Source organism: Pyrus communis, chromosome 15 (genome assembly GCF_041283825.1).
Source record: "Pyrus communis isolate YQ-2024b chromosome 15, ASM4128382v1, whole genome shotgun sequence".
Taxonomy (NCBI): Eukaryota; Viridiplantae; Streptophyta; class Magnoliopsida; order Rosales; family Rosaceae; genus Pyrus; species Pyrus communis.
The window spans coordinates 23,377,344-23,396,787 of record NC_142579.1 but is presented as its reverse complement, the minus strand read 5'-3'; the positions used below and the strand labels follow the sequence as shown (position 1 = coordinate 23,396,787).

General features: G+C 37.8%; 2 protein-coding genes across 2 annotated transcripts; one reads left to right on the top strand and one right to left on the bottom strand.

The window, feature by feature from the left end:
- Window positions 1-1,453: 1,453 nt before the first annotated feature.
- On the bottom strand, window positions 1,454-4,594 carry LOC137733201 (putative serine/threonine-protein kinase At1g01540). Its single transcript, XM_068472360.2, has 7 exons — window positions 3,763-4,594; window positions 3,213-3,317; window positions 2,956-3,078; window positions 2,684-2,854; window positions 2,461-2,590; window positions 2,156-2,365; window positions 1,454-1,954 (listed from the first exon to the last, which is right to left on the bottom strand). The coding sequence occupies exons 1-7, from the start codon at window positions 4,383-4,385 to the stop codon at window positions 1,826-1,828; spliced, it is 1,491 nt and encodes a 496-aa protein (XP_068328461.2). The 5' UTR covers window positions 4,386-4,594; the 3' UTR covers window positions 1,454-1,825.
- A 3,123-nt stretch (window positions 4,595-7,717) lies between these two features.
- LOC137733192 (DNA polymerase alpha catalytic subunit) lies at window positions 7,718-18,710 on the top strand. Its single transcript, XM_068472352.2, has 31 exons — window positions 7,718-8,928; window positions 9,078-9,248; window positions 9,361-9,444; window positions 9,587-9,661; window positions 9,887-9,951; window positions 10,128-10,218; window positions 10,331-10,504; window positions 10,783-10,946; window positions 11,072-11,186; window positions 11,816-11,995; window positions 12,094-12,207; window positions 13,481-13,600; window positions 13,706-14,014; window positions 14,156-14,248; window positions 14,473-14,591; window positions 14,680-14,752; window positions 14,887-14,943; window positions 15,059-15,151; window positions 15,687-15,809; window positions 15,894-15,991; window positions 16,079-16,124; window positions 16,328-16,441; window positions 16,556-16,639; window positions 16,768-16,881; window positions 16,969-17,058; window positions 17,144-17,217; window positions 17,350-17,569; window positions 17,737-17,790; window positions 17,903-18,022; window positions 18,120-18,194; window positions 18,291-18,710. Exons 1-31 carry the CDS (start codon window positions 7,783-7,785, stop codon window positions 18,435-18,437), a joined length of 4,602 nt encoding a protein of 1,533 aa, XP_068328453.2. The 5' UTR covers window positions 7,718-7,782; the 3' UTR covers window positions 18,438-18,710.
- The last annotated feature ends 734 nt before the right edge of the window (window positions 18,711-19,444 follow it).

The window sequence follows — 19,444 nt, the reverse complement described above, 5'->3', positions numbered from 1 at the left end:
CCCTTTTTTTTTTTGTTTTTACGTGTCACCGAAATTATCGATAACAGAACTCGAACCTATACCTTGATATTTGGTCGTAGGAATGAGTTGGTCCGCAAACTGGACCTTAGAATTTCTCCAAACCTGTGAAGTCCAGTAATTCATTAATAAATTTAGGAAAATGCAATTCACATTCTTATTTTTACCTCCCACACATCCTTGTTAAGCTTTGGCATTGATTTTCCTCAACTTATTCAATTCAACGGCCAAAAACTGATAGAAGTGTATGAGAAGTAAAAATAGATGTGTAAATAACACTAACCTAAATTTATTCCCATTTGCCTAGAAGTGTGGCAATCAGATGGTTTAGCTAGTACCTACACATCTCCCTTGAAAATTTAAGTCCAAATCATATTTTTCTTCCCAAAGTTAATAGTTTTTTTTTTTTTTAATCAAAAACAAAAATAAAAGAATAAATAGTGACCTTGAAGTCATATCATTGTCCTTTTATCTTAAGATATTTTTGGAAGTGGAGGGAACCAAGAATTAAACTTTCATAGTAATAAAACTGCAACAAGTACAGAAGATCCCTTCCATTCAGGAGGGTGGGGATGAACGGAGGTCATGCAGCCGTCTTCAACGTGGAGTAGGATTGTCTTCCTTTTTTTTTTCTCTTCCTTCTTATTTAAACGATCACGATTAAACTACGTTAATATCTTATATTAATTTTTTATAAAAAAAGAAAAACAAAATAGAGAATATGAGAAAAAATGATGGAAATATGAGAGAAGAGAATCATAATCTCTTCAAAACCTTCTAAATTTGGAGGAATGAAGTTTCCTAATCCCGACCGTCACACCGCCTTACTAAATTAGTTAACAGTTGACTAGTACGTGTATTTACTTATTAATACCATAATTATGATTATAAAATATTAATGATGTCGCCCACTTATATTTTACCGCGTGAATTAAAAGCATTATGTAACGATGGGACCGTGAAGCTGAAAGTTTTCTCACCCAACCTCTCATGAGCTGCAGTGCTATTTATTTGCACACTGTCAAGCTGTCTCGGTTTACGACTACAAGTTTCCCCACTCATAACAAAAGGCATGTTACTGGAGGTGCCAGGGCCACAGTTTATGATCAAAATCCACCAACTACTTTTAGAATGAATTTCAATGCTAAAAAACCTTTCAATTTAGGGCATTCACTTTTTGGGGCTTTTTTCTTTATCAAGTTACTTATAATGTGAACAAAATCAAACAAAAAATGATTGAAAATTTATCATGTTTACATGCACACTTAGGTTTAGCCAAGTTGGCTTGAGCAGTACGCTTACTCTTCCACATCGTAATTTAGATGTTAATGTAATTATTTTATCATTTGACAAAAAAATAATAATAATTAAAAAAAAATCATATTTGCCTATAAATACATGTAAACTAAATGCCACCAGATGATTCAGGAACCGATAATTTGAATTTAAACTTGATATATAAATAAATATATATATATAATATTTTATTCAACAATGACAGATTTGAGGAATAGTGTGACGAACAAATTACATTACACACTCATTGCTCAAAGCTTTTCTGAAAAATGGCATTTGCCAAAACATTTGAATCAGCTGTTCTTGTGAAACTATATGGAGCAAAACACAAGCATAGAATCAGAAAACAACGTAGCGTAATACCCTGTGTATGTAAAAGCCGGCAAGCAATTGGATAACTTTGGCACCATTTGCAAAGGCCAGCTACTGAATGAGTGCAAGAACCGTCACCCGCATCAAACAAGTCTGGTGAAATTGGCACTGCTTTTCTCCTCGATCCCTCCATGATGTCTTATCGGACTAATGCAATGCCACTTTCGTACCCACTACTATCACCTGGTTCAGTTACCTGCTTCTCTTTCAGCCCATCCTTCACATCTTCACCATCCAAGCGCTCTGCGTCCCTTCTGGATCTATGATCCTAAAACAAGTGTTCACAACTTGAAAAGTTAGAAAACTGAATTAAAACATCTAGATGAAAGAAGTAAAAGCATTAAAGGGATAGATATGATATGTCATTTTACTGCATTGAATGTAACAGTATAACAAGTGCCAAATGAAATCGATGAGAGAAAGTGACAGAGAGACCATTATTCATTTTCACTCAGAAAGGCACACGTACATCTTTAAATGGGGACTCTTCAGCTTCTAGCATATGTACAATATGTCCCAATTTTGGCCGCTTCAGTGCATTTGGGTCCACACACCGTAAAGCTACAAGAAGAACCCGCTTCAATGCCCTGGAAGCAGGCTTCTCGGGTAACTTGGGATCCAATACTGCCTCTGCATTCCTGTCAGCAACCATCTTCTTAAGCCAATCCACTAAGTTCACCTGATAATCTCACATTTGTTAAAACAAAATCAAAGGAAACTCACGAAAGAAAGAAAACCGGAAGCCATTAGAAAGGTTATCTTAAGGATTCAGACCTCTTCTGGAGGCCGGCTATAATCAACTGGATTCCTCCCCGATAGTATCTCCATGATAAGAATCCCAAAACTATACACATCACTTCTCTCATTCAACATGCCCGTACTCGCGTACTCGGGAGCCACATAGCTTCAAAAGGCAGAAATAGATTATTATCGATCAACGCAAGAAAATGCAAGCGCATAAACACATACGTATATGCACATGGAGGGTCCACCATACCCAAATGTTCCCATGACACGTGTTGTAATGTAGCTCGTCTCAGAACCAATGAGCTTGGCAAGGCCAAAGTCTGACACCTTGGCATTCCAATGCTTGTCAAGTAAAATGTTGCTCGATTTTATATCACGGTGAATAACCTTGGGTTCCAGTCCTTCATGAAGGTACGTTAACCTACAAGATTAAATCAGTTATGATGAAAGCCACCGATGAAGTCGGGGAAACAAGAAAGATCAATAGCATATGTGAATTCTAAATTGATCTGCATTTTGTACCCTTTTGCGGTTTTTAGTATGATATTCATTCGGATCTCCCAAGTAAGCGGACTGCAAGGCCCTACATCCCCATGAAGCCACTGTTCTAGGTTCCCGTTGTTGACATACTCATACACAAGCATCCTATCAACATAAATGCAGTTAAAAAGATAGAGTTGATATTCTATCGCTATGGACTTAATAAACTATAATTACAAGATCAAAAGCTACAATTGAGATAATGAAGCTAGAGAGTAATGAGGCAAAAAACAGAGTACCTATGAGCTCCTTCAGCACAGAAGCCAAGCAATCTCACTAAATTCTTATGTCGAACTCGTCCGATTGCCTCCACTTCAACCTTGAACTCCCTCTCAGCTTGCCCCCTTTCAAATAACCCAATTTCTAATCCATTAATTCAATCACAAAAGCTCACTTTATCACAGTCATCAGTCAATTAGTACAACACAAATTCTAACAAAATTGACTAAACACAAACTCTTACAAAACTACATAACCAAACACACAATAAGCCTCGCATTATATAAGAACTTAGGGCCGATTTGCGATTACTTCTCTGGAAAGCACTTTTGCTCATACGCGTTTATGCTAGAAGTACATTTATTACAAACACATTCAAATCTTTATGAAAAATCCAAGCGCTTCCCCAAAAACACTTGAAGTGCTTGAAGTGAAGTGCTTTCTAAAGACGCAAGCATGTGCTTCTCTAGAACGCTTTGACAAGCCCGAAACAATCACATAAGATATCATAAACAAGCCCTTAATCCCCCACAAAATACTAGAAAACAAAAGAATTGACTTCAAAAGCACCTGTTGTTAAGCAAGTTCTTGACAGCAACGTGAGTTTTATCCTCCAAAATACCATGGTAAACAATCCCATATCCTCCTTCCCCAATAACGTTGTCATCCACAAACCCATTTGTCGCAACCTCGAGCTCTCTGAGAGTGTACCAGTGTCCCCACCCCAAGTGAGAAACTTCGGGTCCCACCATCCCCGCCTGCTCAACCCCGCGCGCCTCCCCGCTTCCATGCGAAGAAGAAGACCCGATTGGGTAAGTAATCCGGTGGTCCTTCCCAATCTCAATGTGCACTTTCTGGTACCCAATTGGGTTCTCCTCCTCTGTCGGCTTCAGCAAGTGTTGCCTCTCGATTCTGGGAACTGGGTCGGGCTCCGCGCGCGAGTAAGCTTGGGTTTGTGTCCGGACATGGTCGACCCGGATCTCCTGGATCTCTTTGGAGACGATTGGGATTGTGGGTTTTGCTAAAGTTTTGTTCTTGGAACGCTTGGCGGCGAACCAGAGAGAAATGAGGACGAGGAGGAGCACGAAGGCGACGCCGACGCAGACCCCAACAACAATCCAGAGACGGAGGCCGAAGATTGAGGTCTGCTCGGAAAGCTGGTCGCTCAGGTGCTCGGCTTTTACATCCGACATTTAGAATTTTGGTGCCTTTCTCACAAGTGCTTCTGTGAATAAGCTGTGAGAAGGGACAGAGAGAGTGGAGGAGGGAGGAGGGAGGATGAATAGTTATGGCAGCTGGCGTGATGGGACCTTTTGGAATCGGCCGTGTCTGTCTACAAGTAGAGTGAGAGAGCAGAGTTGCTGCTGCTGCTTTCGAGTGAAAACGTAATTACGCGCGGGTTGGGTTTGGCAGTTGGTTGGGGAGCTTCTCAAATGCATTCAATGAGCAAAAATAGTAACTCCACTAGGAAGTTTATTGCTTAAGTTAAGCCCCAATTAAACGGCACGTCTAGTTTCTAAATTGGGTAATTTGGAAATGCACAACTTGTGTTGATGGATAAGATTAAAATATGAGCAATGTTTTGATACTCAAAGACGAGTAAGAACTTCTATTTAAAAAATTATCTAATTCATAAAAAATTGTTCTTATAATCGGAACCGTTATATTATAAGCACTCTTTAAAAATCATCTTTGCAAAAAAATGAACTGAAAATAAGGTTATTAAGTAGATCAAATGTAGCAAGTAGACAGACGGTCCATTTGTTCTTGGACAATGTGATCGACTAAATGATTTTAGTTTTAATTGATTTTCTGCAAACATGATCTTTATAGAGTGATTTATTATATGAACGGTTTTGATCATAAATATGACGGTCTATGAATCGGAAACGAAGAGTTTTGGGTTGAAACTCCTACTCATCATTTGGGTAGTCAAGTATTTTTCTTAAAAGATTATTATGTTTGTGTATGTAACATATTCTTCATGTGACCGTTAAGGGTAAAAATTTATATGTTATGTTAAAGAAATTAGGGTTAGCCTATTAGTGAAGATGGGTAGGGTGATGAACTTTAAAGTAACAAAATAACTTTTGAAGAGGTTGTTAATGCTCAAATCTTGTGAGGCTAATAAATACCAGTATGGTCGTGTAGTTAGCCCTTGGTCTGCTTAGAATTGAAATGATAAGAAGTGAACGAAGTTTAAATAGTTCGCTCCTCAAAATTGGACTACACCCACTGAGTCACCATATATATTGATATTACAAACAACACTCAGTATAATCTATTCTCTTTTCTCTGTGTATTTGTTCTACCCCTTCTAAGGAGTACTTGTCCTCCTTATATAGGCCCTCAATGAGCCCCAAGTTCTTAGGCTTGAGTCTTCGCCCTTGCATTTAATGCACTGAATATGTAGACAAGATCTACTAGTTGTCCTTTAGTTCTTTAGTTGACACATGGTAACAAAATGATGTTAGTTCAGGTCCACTTGCCTATTTTCTTGGGACAACGCGTACCAAGCACCTTGCTTGGCACGAAGGTTGGTGGGAATCCATACCTCGATTGCTTAATATGTCAGCCTTTACGCCCCTTCATGGGCTTCTATTCTCTCTAATAGTTGTCACGTGGCCTGGAGTTGATATCCGAGTAAGCATGTCCCTGTGTCCCTGGGACTTCATGCTATAAAGTTGTCAATACACCAAAATTGATGCCGTCAATCGGAAAGTACTTTATGAGGATGCGATCGGCTTTGTTATTGATAAGCGAACCAAGCCGTTGAGCGGTCATCTGAAATACTTGAGATAATTCTGTTGGGCCTTGGTCTTTCTTCCTTTGGGCCTTTCTTTCTTTGGCATATGTTTCTTTGGGCCTTCATTTATTTGGGCCTATGTTCCTTTGGGCTTCTAGGGGTCAGAAAGAACGTTGCGTCAACAAAGATTTTTTTTTGGAAACTTTAATAAAAAGCTCCCGGTACTGTTCACTTTAACGAAAAATCACATTTTTACACTAAAAATTTAATCATGATACTATTCACTTTATCCCTTTATTTTGTTATTTTCGTTAAAACTCAAAGTTTTCAGGCCTTTTTCATTAATTTTCCCATTTTTTAAAGGTGAGCTTGAGTGACAACGTTTAAAGTAGCATTAAAGTGTCATATAGGTTAGTAAATGACACTTATAAAAAAATTGTTAACTCCCTTAGATATGCTTTAAGTAAGCTAATTGTCAACCTTGTTATTTTATATTTTATTATTTACTTTTATATACAAGTGATATTGAGGAAGGACTTAAATATAGGATCTTAGGTACATGAATACTCTTGAACACCTTAAGTTATAAGCCATTTGATTGAAGGACTCAAGTACTATAACTGGTTGTATTAGAGAATTTTCCTTTAATTCAAGTTTATTTTCTAGCAAAAATAAATAAACCCCTTCACTCTTGTTCTCATGATCATTCCGAAATTTGAAGAGGGTCAAAGTTCGTACTCCCTATTAATAAAAGGGGTACGTAAAGAATTGGTTAAAGGGGGTTTGTTCAGAGTTGGGGAAAATGATATACAAACATTGATAACTTTTTTATTAGAGAAAGGAGAGGACATGAGTCATAGTCTTGTAAGTTTGAAGATAAAGCACTCTACTAATAACAAGACAAGACTTGTAAGCTTGACTATATGTACTATACTAATAACTTTAAGGTGCAGTATGTCGAAATATAAGCAAATTTGTAGTTCACTTGAGGTTTGTTTGTAAGAAATGTTAACGAATTTGCTTATATTTCAGTTTGGAAAATTTGGAAGCAGTAACTTTTTGTTCTTTAAAGTAATGTGAAGTGTCACATACTCGAGTTTAGTTTGGGTCCAAGTGGCACATGACATTGGAATGTGGATTAGGGAGGGTGAGCTCATGCGGGAGGCTATTGTTGTGGTGTTAGATTTATGGGAACAATTAGTTATGTGCCACTATATAGGTTCAAATTATATAACTGGTTTGGTATTTTAAGTGGCAAAACGAAGAACAAACCGCTTCATGCCAAAAGCACTTTTATGATTCGGTTCTTCGATTTAAATGCTTGCCCCTAATATTACATTCAATCATCCCAAACATTCAAATTGAACGTGTTAATCGCTATTGTGGGATCTTAGTTCTGATATGTGATGTGTAAGTTTATCTCCACGTAACATAATATTATTAGATCGTGACATTAAATAATAGCGAATTCGTTTTATGCAAGTTGATCACCATTTGTAAATGCTAGATTAATATCGCTTATCAAAAAAGTAAAAAAAGAAAGGCAATTAGCTACAATAAATATATTGTTATTTCGTTGTAAAAGTTAACAATGTTTATTGTGCCGTGATTGTATCAACATTGTATGGCCGATATATGATAAATATTGTTGTAACTGAAAAAAAAAAAAAAAAAAAAAAATTAAATTTCCAAATACCATCCCGCCATTTCCCTCCGAAAAAAATGCCTTCCCGCGCAAACCACAAAATGCTGGCGGGTTTATTTAGTTAATTAAAAAAGGAACTCCAAAACCCTACTCTACACCCACAGCCACTGACACTTGCACAGACATCCACACACAATCAATGGCGGACGACGAGCAAGCGACGGTGGCCACCAGCAGGCGGCGGAGTCGAGGACCAGAGGCGTCGGCCCGTGCCGGAGCCCTCGAACGCCTCAAAGCTCTTCGCCATGGTGGCCGCCGATCTGAAGCTGGTGGGTTCCAAATCAAGATGGAGGACCGAATCTATGACACTGTCGGAGACGACGAGTACGACGCAATCGTCGCCAAACGACGGGAAGAGGTCCGAGGCTTCATCGTCGACGACAACGGCCTAGGTTACTGCGATGAGGGCGAGGAAGAAGACTGGACTCGTGCCGGTCCGTCATCGGATGAATCGGACGGTGGCGATAGGCCCAAGAGGAAGAAAGTCGAAAAAAAGGAAAAGGAAAAGGACAAAGAGCCTCGGCCCAGAAAGCCCAGTTCGTCGCTCACTGCCGCGGCGGCGATGATGGGGAAGCAGAGGCTCTCGTCGATGTTCACGTCGTCGGTTTTTGGGAAAAATAGAGATAATGAGAGAGGGAGAGGATTGAATTGTGATAGTATTGTGGATGATGTGATTGCGGAGTTTGCACCAGATGAGGATGACAGAGAGAAGCGGAGGAGGGGGCAATCAAACAAGATTTTGGTCCCGAATTTGAGTGTTAAGAGTGAAATTGGGTTTGATAGGGGTGTTAATTTAGCAAGGAACGTTGAATTGGATAGAGTTGTGGCAAATAATAGTGATTCTTTGGTGGGTTCTGTGCAGATTAATGAAGGGTTTGAAGAAAATGAGGCCAAGAAGGAGGTGGGTTTAGAAGTCGGTGATCCCCCAATTGAGCAAAGCCATGATTTTTCAGAGGGTGGAGGGGCAGTTGAGGAGAAAAATGTGGATTTTGTTGAGGAGAAAGTGGAACCTATGAAGAAAAAGGAAGAGGTTTTCACTTTGAATGCAAAGATTAAGGAAGATAACAAGGACCCGGCATTGAGTGCTATGGCGGGATGGAAGGCGGTGAGGACTGGAGGTGATGGGAATATTGGTGGTGGTGTTGTGGAGGCCAATAGCGGCTCAAATAGCGAAGAGATTTCGCAATGTGATTTGGAAGAAGATGGTTCACTGCCGTTTTACATGATTGATGCTTATGAAGAGTTATATGGTGCTAATCTGGGCAAGCTTTATCTGTTTGGGAAGGTAAATATGTAAATAGTTTGATGTAATATAAATTCTGTTTGGTTAGTTACAAATGAAAGTTTGTAATCTGTTTCATTTCTGAAGTGTAGTTCTTATCTTGCATGTTTGATCATGTTGCACTACTTCATAGTAAAGTTTTGGTGATATAGGTCAAAGCAGGAAGCACATACCAGAGTTGTTGTGTGGTTTTAGAGAACATGCAGAGATGTGTATACGCAATTCCAAAGAGTTCTGTATTTCACAGTGATGAAATCATGAAGCTTGAAAAGGATGCCAAAGAATCGAGGATTTCATCCAGAGAATTCCGTACAAAGCTGCATGTAGGTGTTTGCTTTTCAACAGGCGTGAACATACTTACATGTAGTTCTTGTTGTTGGATTAGCATTTATTTTTCTTTGCTGCTGTTCATGCTTTTGGTTTTCCTGTTATCAGGATATGGCTTCGGGTTTAAAGAGCGACATAGCAAAGAAGTTGTTGGATCTCAATATATCAGCTTTTAGCATGGCGCCGGTTAAGGTTTGCAGTTACAATCATAGAGATATTTCCAACTGTGAATTAATTAAATTATAAACCAATGAAGTTTGTTGAGTCTTCACGAAGCTTTCCTGTTATTTGTTCCACTTTGTTGCTCATTCAGTGTATTGTGAACATATCACAGAGGAGCTATGCATTTGAGCGATCTGACATACCTGCAGGAGAGAATTATGTACTTAAGATCAATTATCCATTCAAGGTATAACGCTTAACCTGTAATTAAACCAGTTTATACTTTATAGAAATAAAGTACACCTTCAGTTTGCATATTAACCATGTTACTTCTTTCTAGTAAATATTTGGAGTTTCCTTGGTTTTTGTTCTTTGCATTGCATGCTGTGATACAGTGATGGTTAATGACTTGATGATTTAGTATCAAATTTCATTTGATTCCATTTTTATGAGTACTGATTGCATGTCCCAGGATCCCCCACTTCCAGCAGATCTTGAAGGAGAAGCATTCCTTGCCCTTCTCGGAACACATACCAGGTACAAGATTTAGAGCAGGTCCCCAAGTTTGATGTCTGATCTATAACTCTCAAATGCTTTCTTTTGTGTTTTGTTCCTGGATTTTCCTAGTGGTAAGAATGGAGCTATAGCTTATGTTACTTTAAAGCTCTTTTCTTTATTGAATAAGAGAAAACCTAACATATCATAACCTACAGCGCTTTGGAGCTTTTTCTTGTTAAAAGGAAGATAAAAGGCCCTTCTTGGTTATCAGTTTCAGGTTCAGAGTTTCGTCCAGTTTCACAACGGGTGAGATCTCCAAGTCTGGACATCTGTTATCATTTTAGCCATGATTATGAACTTCGTATTTTACTTTGCTTTCAGGTTTATCTGTAATAACTTTGGTTATTCTATCATACAGGTAAGTTGGTGCAAATTGGAGGTGGTTGTTAAATCTGCAAAAGACATACAGGTCTCAAATTGCCCAAAGAAAACTGCAGAGGCTCCCCCAGTGGTTGTTACTGCAATAAGTTTGAAAACTATTAATTTTGATGAAATTGTCTCTGCATCTGTTATCTGCTGTCACAAGGCCAAGGTTTGTCCTACGATCTTTTTAGCACTGCTTGTTTTAGTTTTGTTTTTTCTGTGACTTTTGATGCATCTTGTTAGGATGCACAATTATCTAAGCCTACTGACTAACATGAAAGGAAAATTTCTCCTCTAACCTGATGTTTATAAATTTCATCCATTTGTTCCAGTCCTACAGTCAATATAGTTGAAGTTATACATTCATATGCTATAGCTTCTGAAATCTGTTGCTAAAGTACACTGAAATGTTCCATTATCCTTATATTGTGCCCTTTGGCATTTCAGATTGACACTCCCGTGTTAGCATCGGAGTGGACGAAACCTGGCATGCTGAGCCATTTTACTGTTGTCCGTAAACTTGATGGAGGCATATTTCCAATGGGCTTCACTAAGGAGGCTACAGAAAAGAATTCTAAAGCTGGATCAAATGTTTTAAGCATCGAAAGCACGTGGGGTTTACTGGCATATCTAATTCTCAATCAATCCTTTTCTTTGCTCTGTATAGAATAATAACTATTCTGTTAAAAACTGTATTTTAAATTCACTGGTATTGAAACTGAACTTTGTTTTGCAGTGAAAGGGCTTTACTAAACCGTTTGATGATTGAATTACACAAGTTGGATAGTGATGTTCTTGTTGGACACAATATATCTGGGTTTGACCTGGATGTCCTTCTCCGCAGAGCTAAGGTTGGAATACTTTTGCCTTCCTTTTACGTTAAAAGTTGATTGTATCTATCCTTGTTATGTTTATTCCAATGAGTTGTAAGCAAGATAACAAGCATGAAGTGGTGAAATCATTCTACCATTTGTGATTGATAAGGTCATCCTTTTGATAAAATATTTGCATCTAGAGGCAAACTGGATGAAATAGAGACTGCTGACCAGATGCAGTTTGTAATCGGTTACATGATGTTTCGGTGCAATATAACTTCTCTTTTACATAAAAAAGACTAAAAAGCTTGACATGTTGTTTTAAAGACTTGTTTCAAGTTTCAATTCTGAATAAAAACATCATTCTCCAAATGCAGCTTTCTATGGCTGTGTCATTCCATTGCAAATTTCATGACCTTCTGTCGTTTCAAATGCCTGTTTCTTGTCATGCAATTCTTCTCTTTCTGCTCATCCTGATTTTTCCAAATGCAAATGATTTGACCATTGTTTGTAAATTCTCTGTATTATTGGTATCACTCCTTCCCAAAAATGAAAAAAAGCTAAATTTATCACAATGGTGTCATATTTTGTGCATTAGTTGTAATTTCGTACACTTAATGAGCTACCATTTCCCATGTATATTTAAAGATTTTCAATATTTGTAGGTTTGTAAGGTGCCAAACTCAATGTGGTCCAAAATAGGCCGCCTTAAGCGTTCTGGGATGCCTAACCTTGCAAAAGGAAGCTCCATTTTTGGGTCTGGAGCAAGTCTAGGGATCTTGTCCTGCATTTCTGGTCGCCTTTTGTGTGATACATACTTGTGTTCCCGTGACTTATTAAGGGAGGTAAGTACTTGCGTTTGGGATTATATGCTCGGTATTGCTGATTAGGTTTAGGTTCTCAGCAATCAGCATCTCATGTATGCAATGTTTTGGTTTATCAGGTTAGCTATTCTTTGACACAACTTGCAAAGACTCAGCTGAATAAAGACCGAAAGGAGATCATGCCACATGATATTCCTAGAATGTTCCAGAAATCAGAATTTCTAATGGAACTGGTAGGTTCTCATGCTTACATTATAAACTCTATTTGGATTTTTAGAGTAGTTTTAACTGTTCTGTTATTTTACGCTAGATTACTAGGGCTGTCATTATGGCCTCTACCTTATGCACCACCTCTTATCATATGCATACACAGTTAGGTGAAAAGGCTTTACTAACCCAAAATCTATTTTTCTTACACCTCTCTGATATGATTTTCTTCACACTTGTCTCCTGTTATAGAGATATATGGTCCCTAAACTTTTGTCCAATTGGAGCTTTGGTCCATGAATTAAAATTTTGTGAGTCTTGGCCTCTGAACTTCTTATAATGTGAGGCAATGGTCCTTTTGGCTAACTCAGTTAGAACTTCCATCCTCTTTTTGTCCCTTTAAAATCCTTTATTTTGGATTAAAGTTCTTAGGGAGTTTCCTAGAAGGACCGCTGCTCAAATTTACAACAAGTTTAGGGACCAATAGTCATGGATTTTTACCAAAGCTCCAATTGGAACAAAGTTCAGGGACCATTGCTCCAATTTTCTCCCTGTTAAAAAGCTCAATTTTCCTGTCTTCTTTGACAACAAAATCATATAGTTTAGGGACCAATGGTCATGGATTTTTACCAAAGCTCCAATTGGGACAAAGTGCAGGGACCATTGCTCCAATTTTCTCCCTGTTAAAAGGCTCAATTTTCCTGTCTTCTTTGACAACAAAATCATATAGTTATTTTATTATTAGGAGAAGATTAGTGTTATCAGAGATTTGGTATGCAAGTGAGGCAATTTAATGTTTAATGCAACCAATAATATCAATAAGTTATGGGTAGTGTTATCTACACACCCATTTTACTTCTCACACACCCTCTCAATTTTTGGCCGTCGGATTGATGAATTGAAGATCAATGGCCAAAAATTAACAAGGGTATGTAGGAGGTAAAAATAAGTGTGTGAATAGCACTTTCCTAATTATAGTGTATGTACTAGAAAACTGTGTTAGGAGAGTTCATATTGCATGTTAGTTGGTCATTTTGTTCAGAAAATGGCTGACAATTCATGGCTCTGAAAATCTCTGATTGTTATCTACTGAGAATTCAGTGGACCAATATGCTTACCAACCAATTATGTCAGCCTCTTGCTAATAAAACCATGATTCTTGTTCACTTTTCTTGACACCTTGTAACTTTATAGAACTAAACTAACAGTGAAAGGGGTTAAATTTCCTGCTATAACTCTGAAATTATTATTTGGTGTGTTTGCACATGTGTTATTCTAATACCTTTTTCAAGTATTCAGATTGAATATGGTGAGACCGATGCATGGCTGTCTATGGAACTCATGTTTCATTTGAGCGTTCTTCCCCTCACACGTCAGCTGACAAAGATAAGCGGTAATCTGTGGGGAAAAACCCTACAAGTGAGTCCTACGATGTTTTTTTTTTTCCAATTATGATTTCAAATTCTGATTTGGACATGGTCTAAAAAGTATAGGTGGTCTAAATCTAATCTATGCACTTTTCAGGGTGCTAGGGCACAAAGAGTAGAATATCTTTTACTGCATGCCTTCCATGCAAAGAAGTATATTGTTCCAGACAAGATTCCTCATCTGAAGGAAACAAATTCGGCAAAGCGTAAAACAGATAATGGTGTTGATGATAAAAATGTTGATGAGGTGGATGTAAATTTTGATAATGAGGCAAAGAAGGATCATGGGAAAGGCAAGAAAGGTCCTGCCTATGCAGGTGGATTGGTATTGGAGCCAAAAAGAGGGTTATATGACAAGTATATATTACTTCTGGACTTCAACAGTCTTTATCCGTCCATTATTCAGGTAAGCAATATAACTTCTGGACTTCACATACTCCACCATCGCCAACATGCCTACTTTCAATTTGTATCTTCTCCCTGATGTAAAGTGAGGGAAAATCTTTTACAGATTTTTTTTAATATTCATACCGATTCAATTTTACAGGAATACAATATATGTTTCACAACAGTGGAAAGATCTTCAGAAGGATTGGCTCCTCGTTTGCCATCTAGTAAAAAAATTGGGCTTCTACCTGAGGTATAATATCATCTTCAGCACAGAATTCTTTGTTTACTCATGCTGTGCATTTTCGCTCAAACAGATTGTCTACATTTTTGCTCAAACAGATTGTCTCCTGATGATATAACTATCTGTTATAACATGGAGTTGTAGGCCTCATAATTTTGTTTCCATTTTCTCGTTCTCAAGAAAGTATGTACTGATGTGCATGTATATAATATGCTTTTTGCACTACTTTGCAGTTGTTAAAAGATCTAGTTGAAAGGAGGAGAAATGTAAAGAAATGGATGAAGACTGCATCTGGTCTCAAGATCCAGCAACTTGACATTCAGCAGCAAGCTCTAAAGCTGACCGCAAATAGGTTTGTTTCGCCCTTTTAGCCTGTTTATTTTTTGTTGTCACATCAAATGTATTTTATATATATGATGTGAATATGGTTGGTATTGCAGTATGTATGGATGCTTGGGGTTTCCAAATTCGAGATTTTATGCAAAGCCACTGGCTGAACTTATAACACTGCAAGTAAGAGAAATATGTGATGTTTACTCTGCATTGTAACTACAGGGGATTGTTCACATCTAATCTATATAAATATTATTACTTTTACACCAAATGCTTTCATTCAGTACTGAGCAAGTCCCATAATTTTTGTGCAGGGGAGAGAGATTTTGCAAAGTACCGTTGATCTTGTTCAGAACAATTTGAACCTAGAGGTCATTTCTTGTATCTCATAATAGCAGTGATTAATATAGCTTCCAATATCCACATATGACTGAGATCTCAACTGACTGGTTAAGAAGGATGTGCCACTATTATTTTATCTTGCAGGTAATCTACGGTGATACTGATTCAATCATGATTTATAGTGGACTGGATGATATTGCAAAAGCAAAAGCAATTGCACGGAAAGTCATCCAAGAGGTGAGGTTCTAACCATGATAGAGTGCTATCTGAATATGATGTGGTCAGTAAACTTTCCATTTCAAACCCTTATCCTGTACGGAAAGTCATTCAAGAGGTGAAGTCCTAACCATGATAGAGTGCTATCTGAACATGATGTGTCAGTAAACTTTCCATTTCAAACCCTTATCCTGTATGTTTAGTGTTCTTGCTCCTAAAACTATTTTCATAACAGATTCAAATGGTGCCTCTTGATTTGTGATGAAAGTTCCATGCTTTTACAATCTCTGGAGAAGTCCAAAGATCTAGTTAAAGAGATTAAAATCCACCACATTAATTTATACATAATGTTTCCGCAGTAAATAACCTCCATAGTTTCCATAACTATTTTTTAGACAATGCAAAGAGCATTTTTTGTTTTTTCCGGAAAAGTAGACACTTCAGCTCCACCTTTGCAGTATCTGTCACAATATTATATGTATTCTAGTTCGCCTGTCTATTTATACTAAGCTTATGTGCGTATGAGGGGTGATTCCTCTATCTATATGCATCATAGGTTAACAAGAAGTATAGGTGTTTGGAAATTGATCTTGACGGGTTGTACAAGAGAATGCTGCTTCTTAAGAAAAAGAAATATGCAGCTGTGAAGGTGCAATTCAAGAATGAGATGCCCTATGAGGTAATATAAAAAATGATCAAACTTTCAATTTCAGTTAAAACTTTCCTGGGAGACGATGAAAATTATAAATTTTTTTGGGTGCAGGTTATTGAGCGTAAGGGTCTTGATATGGTTCGACGGGACTGGAGCTTACTTTCAAAGGAACTGGGAGATTTCTGCCTAAGTAAAATTTTATCAGGAGGGTATGCTGTGTTATAGCTCTTTTCTATTTGATATTGTCAGTTTGACTTGTGCAAAGGTTACTGATCAGTCACTTTTGTGGTTCACAGGTCATGCGAGGATGTTGTTGAATCAATTCATGACGCTCTGATGAAGGTGAGGTGGTCCTTTTCATGTTTTCCATGTTGAACTCATTGTGGGTGTTTTCTTTGTTGGTTTTCCCTTGGAGAAAATAGCCATTATAAATTAATTCTTCGTAGATTCATTTCCTATTATGTTTTTTTTTTTGGGTCAAATCATTTCTTATTATGTGGCCATATGATTAAATGACTGAATTGTTGTATTACAATTTTGAACAGGTGCAAGAGGAGATGAGAAACGGACAAGTAGCACTTGAAAAATATGTCATCACCAAGTCATTGACTAAACCACCTGAAGCATACCCAGATGCCAAAAACCAACCACATGTTCAGGTGAGTTCAAGTAGCGTATTTTCTGTTCACCATTAGTTCATCTGGCCCCATGTAATGTACTCGATGTGTTTATTTCATTTTTCTGTTGAATTGATGCTTCTGCAATAATCCTAGGTGGCATTAAGATTAAAGCAAAGTGGTTATTCTGCTGGTTGTTCTGCTGGCGATACAGTCCCTTATATCATTTGCTGTGAGCAGGTTTGTGATGCAGTAGAATGTGTATTATATCGAATGAATATTTAGTGAACACTGAGACCTGTTTTAACATTAAAGTGGTGATGTTAATCATGTTTAGCCTCTTGCTTTCCTTCCCATTCCTTGGACAGGGGACTAGTATAAGTAATTCAACAGGGATTGCTCAACGTGCTAGACATCCGGATGAATTAAAACGAGAAGATGGAAAATGGATGGTTGACATTGATTACTACTTGTCCCAGCAGGTTATTTATCCAACTTATTTGCTCTATGTATTGTCATTTAGGTAGTACATTGTGCTGTTTGATTGATGACTTAATTCCGTTGTGCAGATTCATCCTGTGGTATCACGTCTTTGTGCTTCGATTCAGGGTACCAGCCCCGGACGCTTGGCTGATTGTTTAGGACTTGACTCTTCTAAGGTAAAAATCATTCCTCCTAGGCATTTTCTGGAGCTGATTGATAGGATTCCTCCCTTTAATGTATTTTTGAAATTGGAAATTTTAGTTCAAAGGTAACTCAAGTGAAGCTGTCAGAGATGATCCTTCCAGCTTGTCCCTTCTTCTTGATGATGAAGAGAGGTAACCTTGTCTGGTTTCTCAGATCTTTCATAGTGTCCACTGGTTCCTAAACTCTAATATATTTTAAATTGGAATGAACACGATGAAAGATTTCTCTGGAAATGATAGATGTATTCATGTGATGTATTGCAGATTTTGCAGTTGTGAGCCTTTGATCTTGGCATGTCCTAGCTGCTCCAATACTTTCAGTTGTCCAACTATCTTGAATTCCATTTCCAAGTCAATTACCGAAAAGCAAAGTAAGTCACAAGCCGAGGAATCTACCAGCGATTTTTGGCATACACTACGCTGTTCAAAATGCCCGGGGGAAGGAGACATGGGCAGACTGTCTCCTGTAATGATAGCCAACCAGGTATGTAGACTAATTCAGCCCTTTTTTCAGTGCCACTATAATTATCCGTCAAGGCAACTGTTAATCTGGAGAGATTTGGGGTCTGAAAAAGTGCTTATGGTTTTCAATACCAAATTGTCGTCGAGCATCTAATGAACATACTCCTTCCGATACTGTATTTGTCTCAGGTGAAAAGGCAAGCAGACAGTTTTGTTTCAACGTACTATAGGGGCTTTATGACGGTAAATTTTCCTCTTGCAGGTTATCTTGGGGAACCACACGGGTGCAATGATTTTATTTTATTTTTGTTGTTGTAATTCAAACTAAATCTCAATCTCCTGGCTTTACTTTCAGTGTGACGACGAATCTTGCCAATACAACACACGAAGTCTCAACCTCCGGCTTGTTGGCGATGCTGAGAGAGGAACAGTTTGTCCGGACTATCCTCGCTGCAACGGACGTCTTGTAAGAAAGGTTTGCATAAAAAACTCGTTGAAAAGAAAAAGAAAAACGCTTTCTTGTACTGTTTTCGTGTAGCTAACGATTTTGGCTGTTAACGCGCCTTCACCAGTACACGGAAGCAGATCTTTACAAGCAGCTCTCCTTTTTCTGCCACATCTTGGATACAGAACGCTGCATAGAAAAGGTGATCAACTTTTCTTAACCAGGACATCAACTCTTGGTGTGAGCTTGTATTTTTGGGCAAGTAATTGTTAATCTTTTGCTGCAATTGGATTTGCAGATGGAGGCTAGCACTAGACTGCCGGTAGAGAAGGAGTTGGCCAAAGTTCGGCCAATCGCGGATTTGGCTGCTTCAACAGTTCAAAGGATTCGGGACCGCTGTGCCTATGGATGGATACAGCTGCAAGATCTTTGTGTTACAGTTTAAATCTTTTAAAGTTTTGCCGACCGCAGGGTTAAAGTTGATTTGATAAGCAACCTATAAAACTCTTTGTCATTCATGTGTATATTTATAGGTTGCTCATCAGCAATGTTGATGTGCAATTACTAAGCAGCAATGTGTTTTAAGCAATCTCTCGGAAAGTTATATAGTTTGATAGTATTTTGAGTATTTATGCTTTGTACTAGTATAATCATGGCAGTTGGTGCTTCCCTGCTTTACAATTTCTACATCGGCTTGAAAGAAATACGTTAATACTCATTGCCAATCTTTTATACACCATTTCTACTTAATTACAATACGAATTTGTCAAGTTGATACAGCTTTTCGTAATCTCTATATCATTTTTTAATCAATAGCTAATCTTGTTTAATCTTTCTCTATTTTCAACAAATAATTCATTATGTAATTGTTTATTGTGATTGAATAAATCAAAGTAAAATCAAGTGACAGTAACAAAGATAGTGCATAATTAAGTGACACAGCACAAAAGGGGTCATCAACACCCACAAGTCAAACAAAGCAGCCGAGCGGGGCAACCGCCAAATAGCAAGGGGCCGGCGGCTATGGCAATTTCAGGTTAGGGTTTCTAGGAGGGAAAGGGGCGAGAGCGTTTCTGATATTTAATGGCAATGGTTTGATTTGAGGACGAAAATGTTATATCCATCCCTATAACCACGAAAATTAATTATATCCATAATTGCAAATTAACAATCGAATATTATCCATAACCATACCCACATGATAACGGATTTTCCATCGGTTAACGGTTATATCCATCTTCGTCAATAAAAAAAAAATATATTCATTCAATTGATGCATGATAATTTAGTAAATATTAATTTCGTCATTATATATATGATGTATAAAATGATTTAATGAATGGATCTTGTGAAGCATAAAAATTAAAGCTAAACGTTGATAATGTTGGTTTGATCTTTTGATATCTTCACAAGTACCCTTGAATTCTCATAGATTTTGATTCATATTAAAAC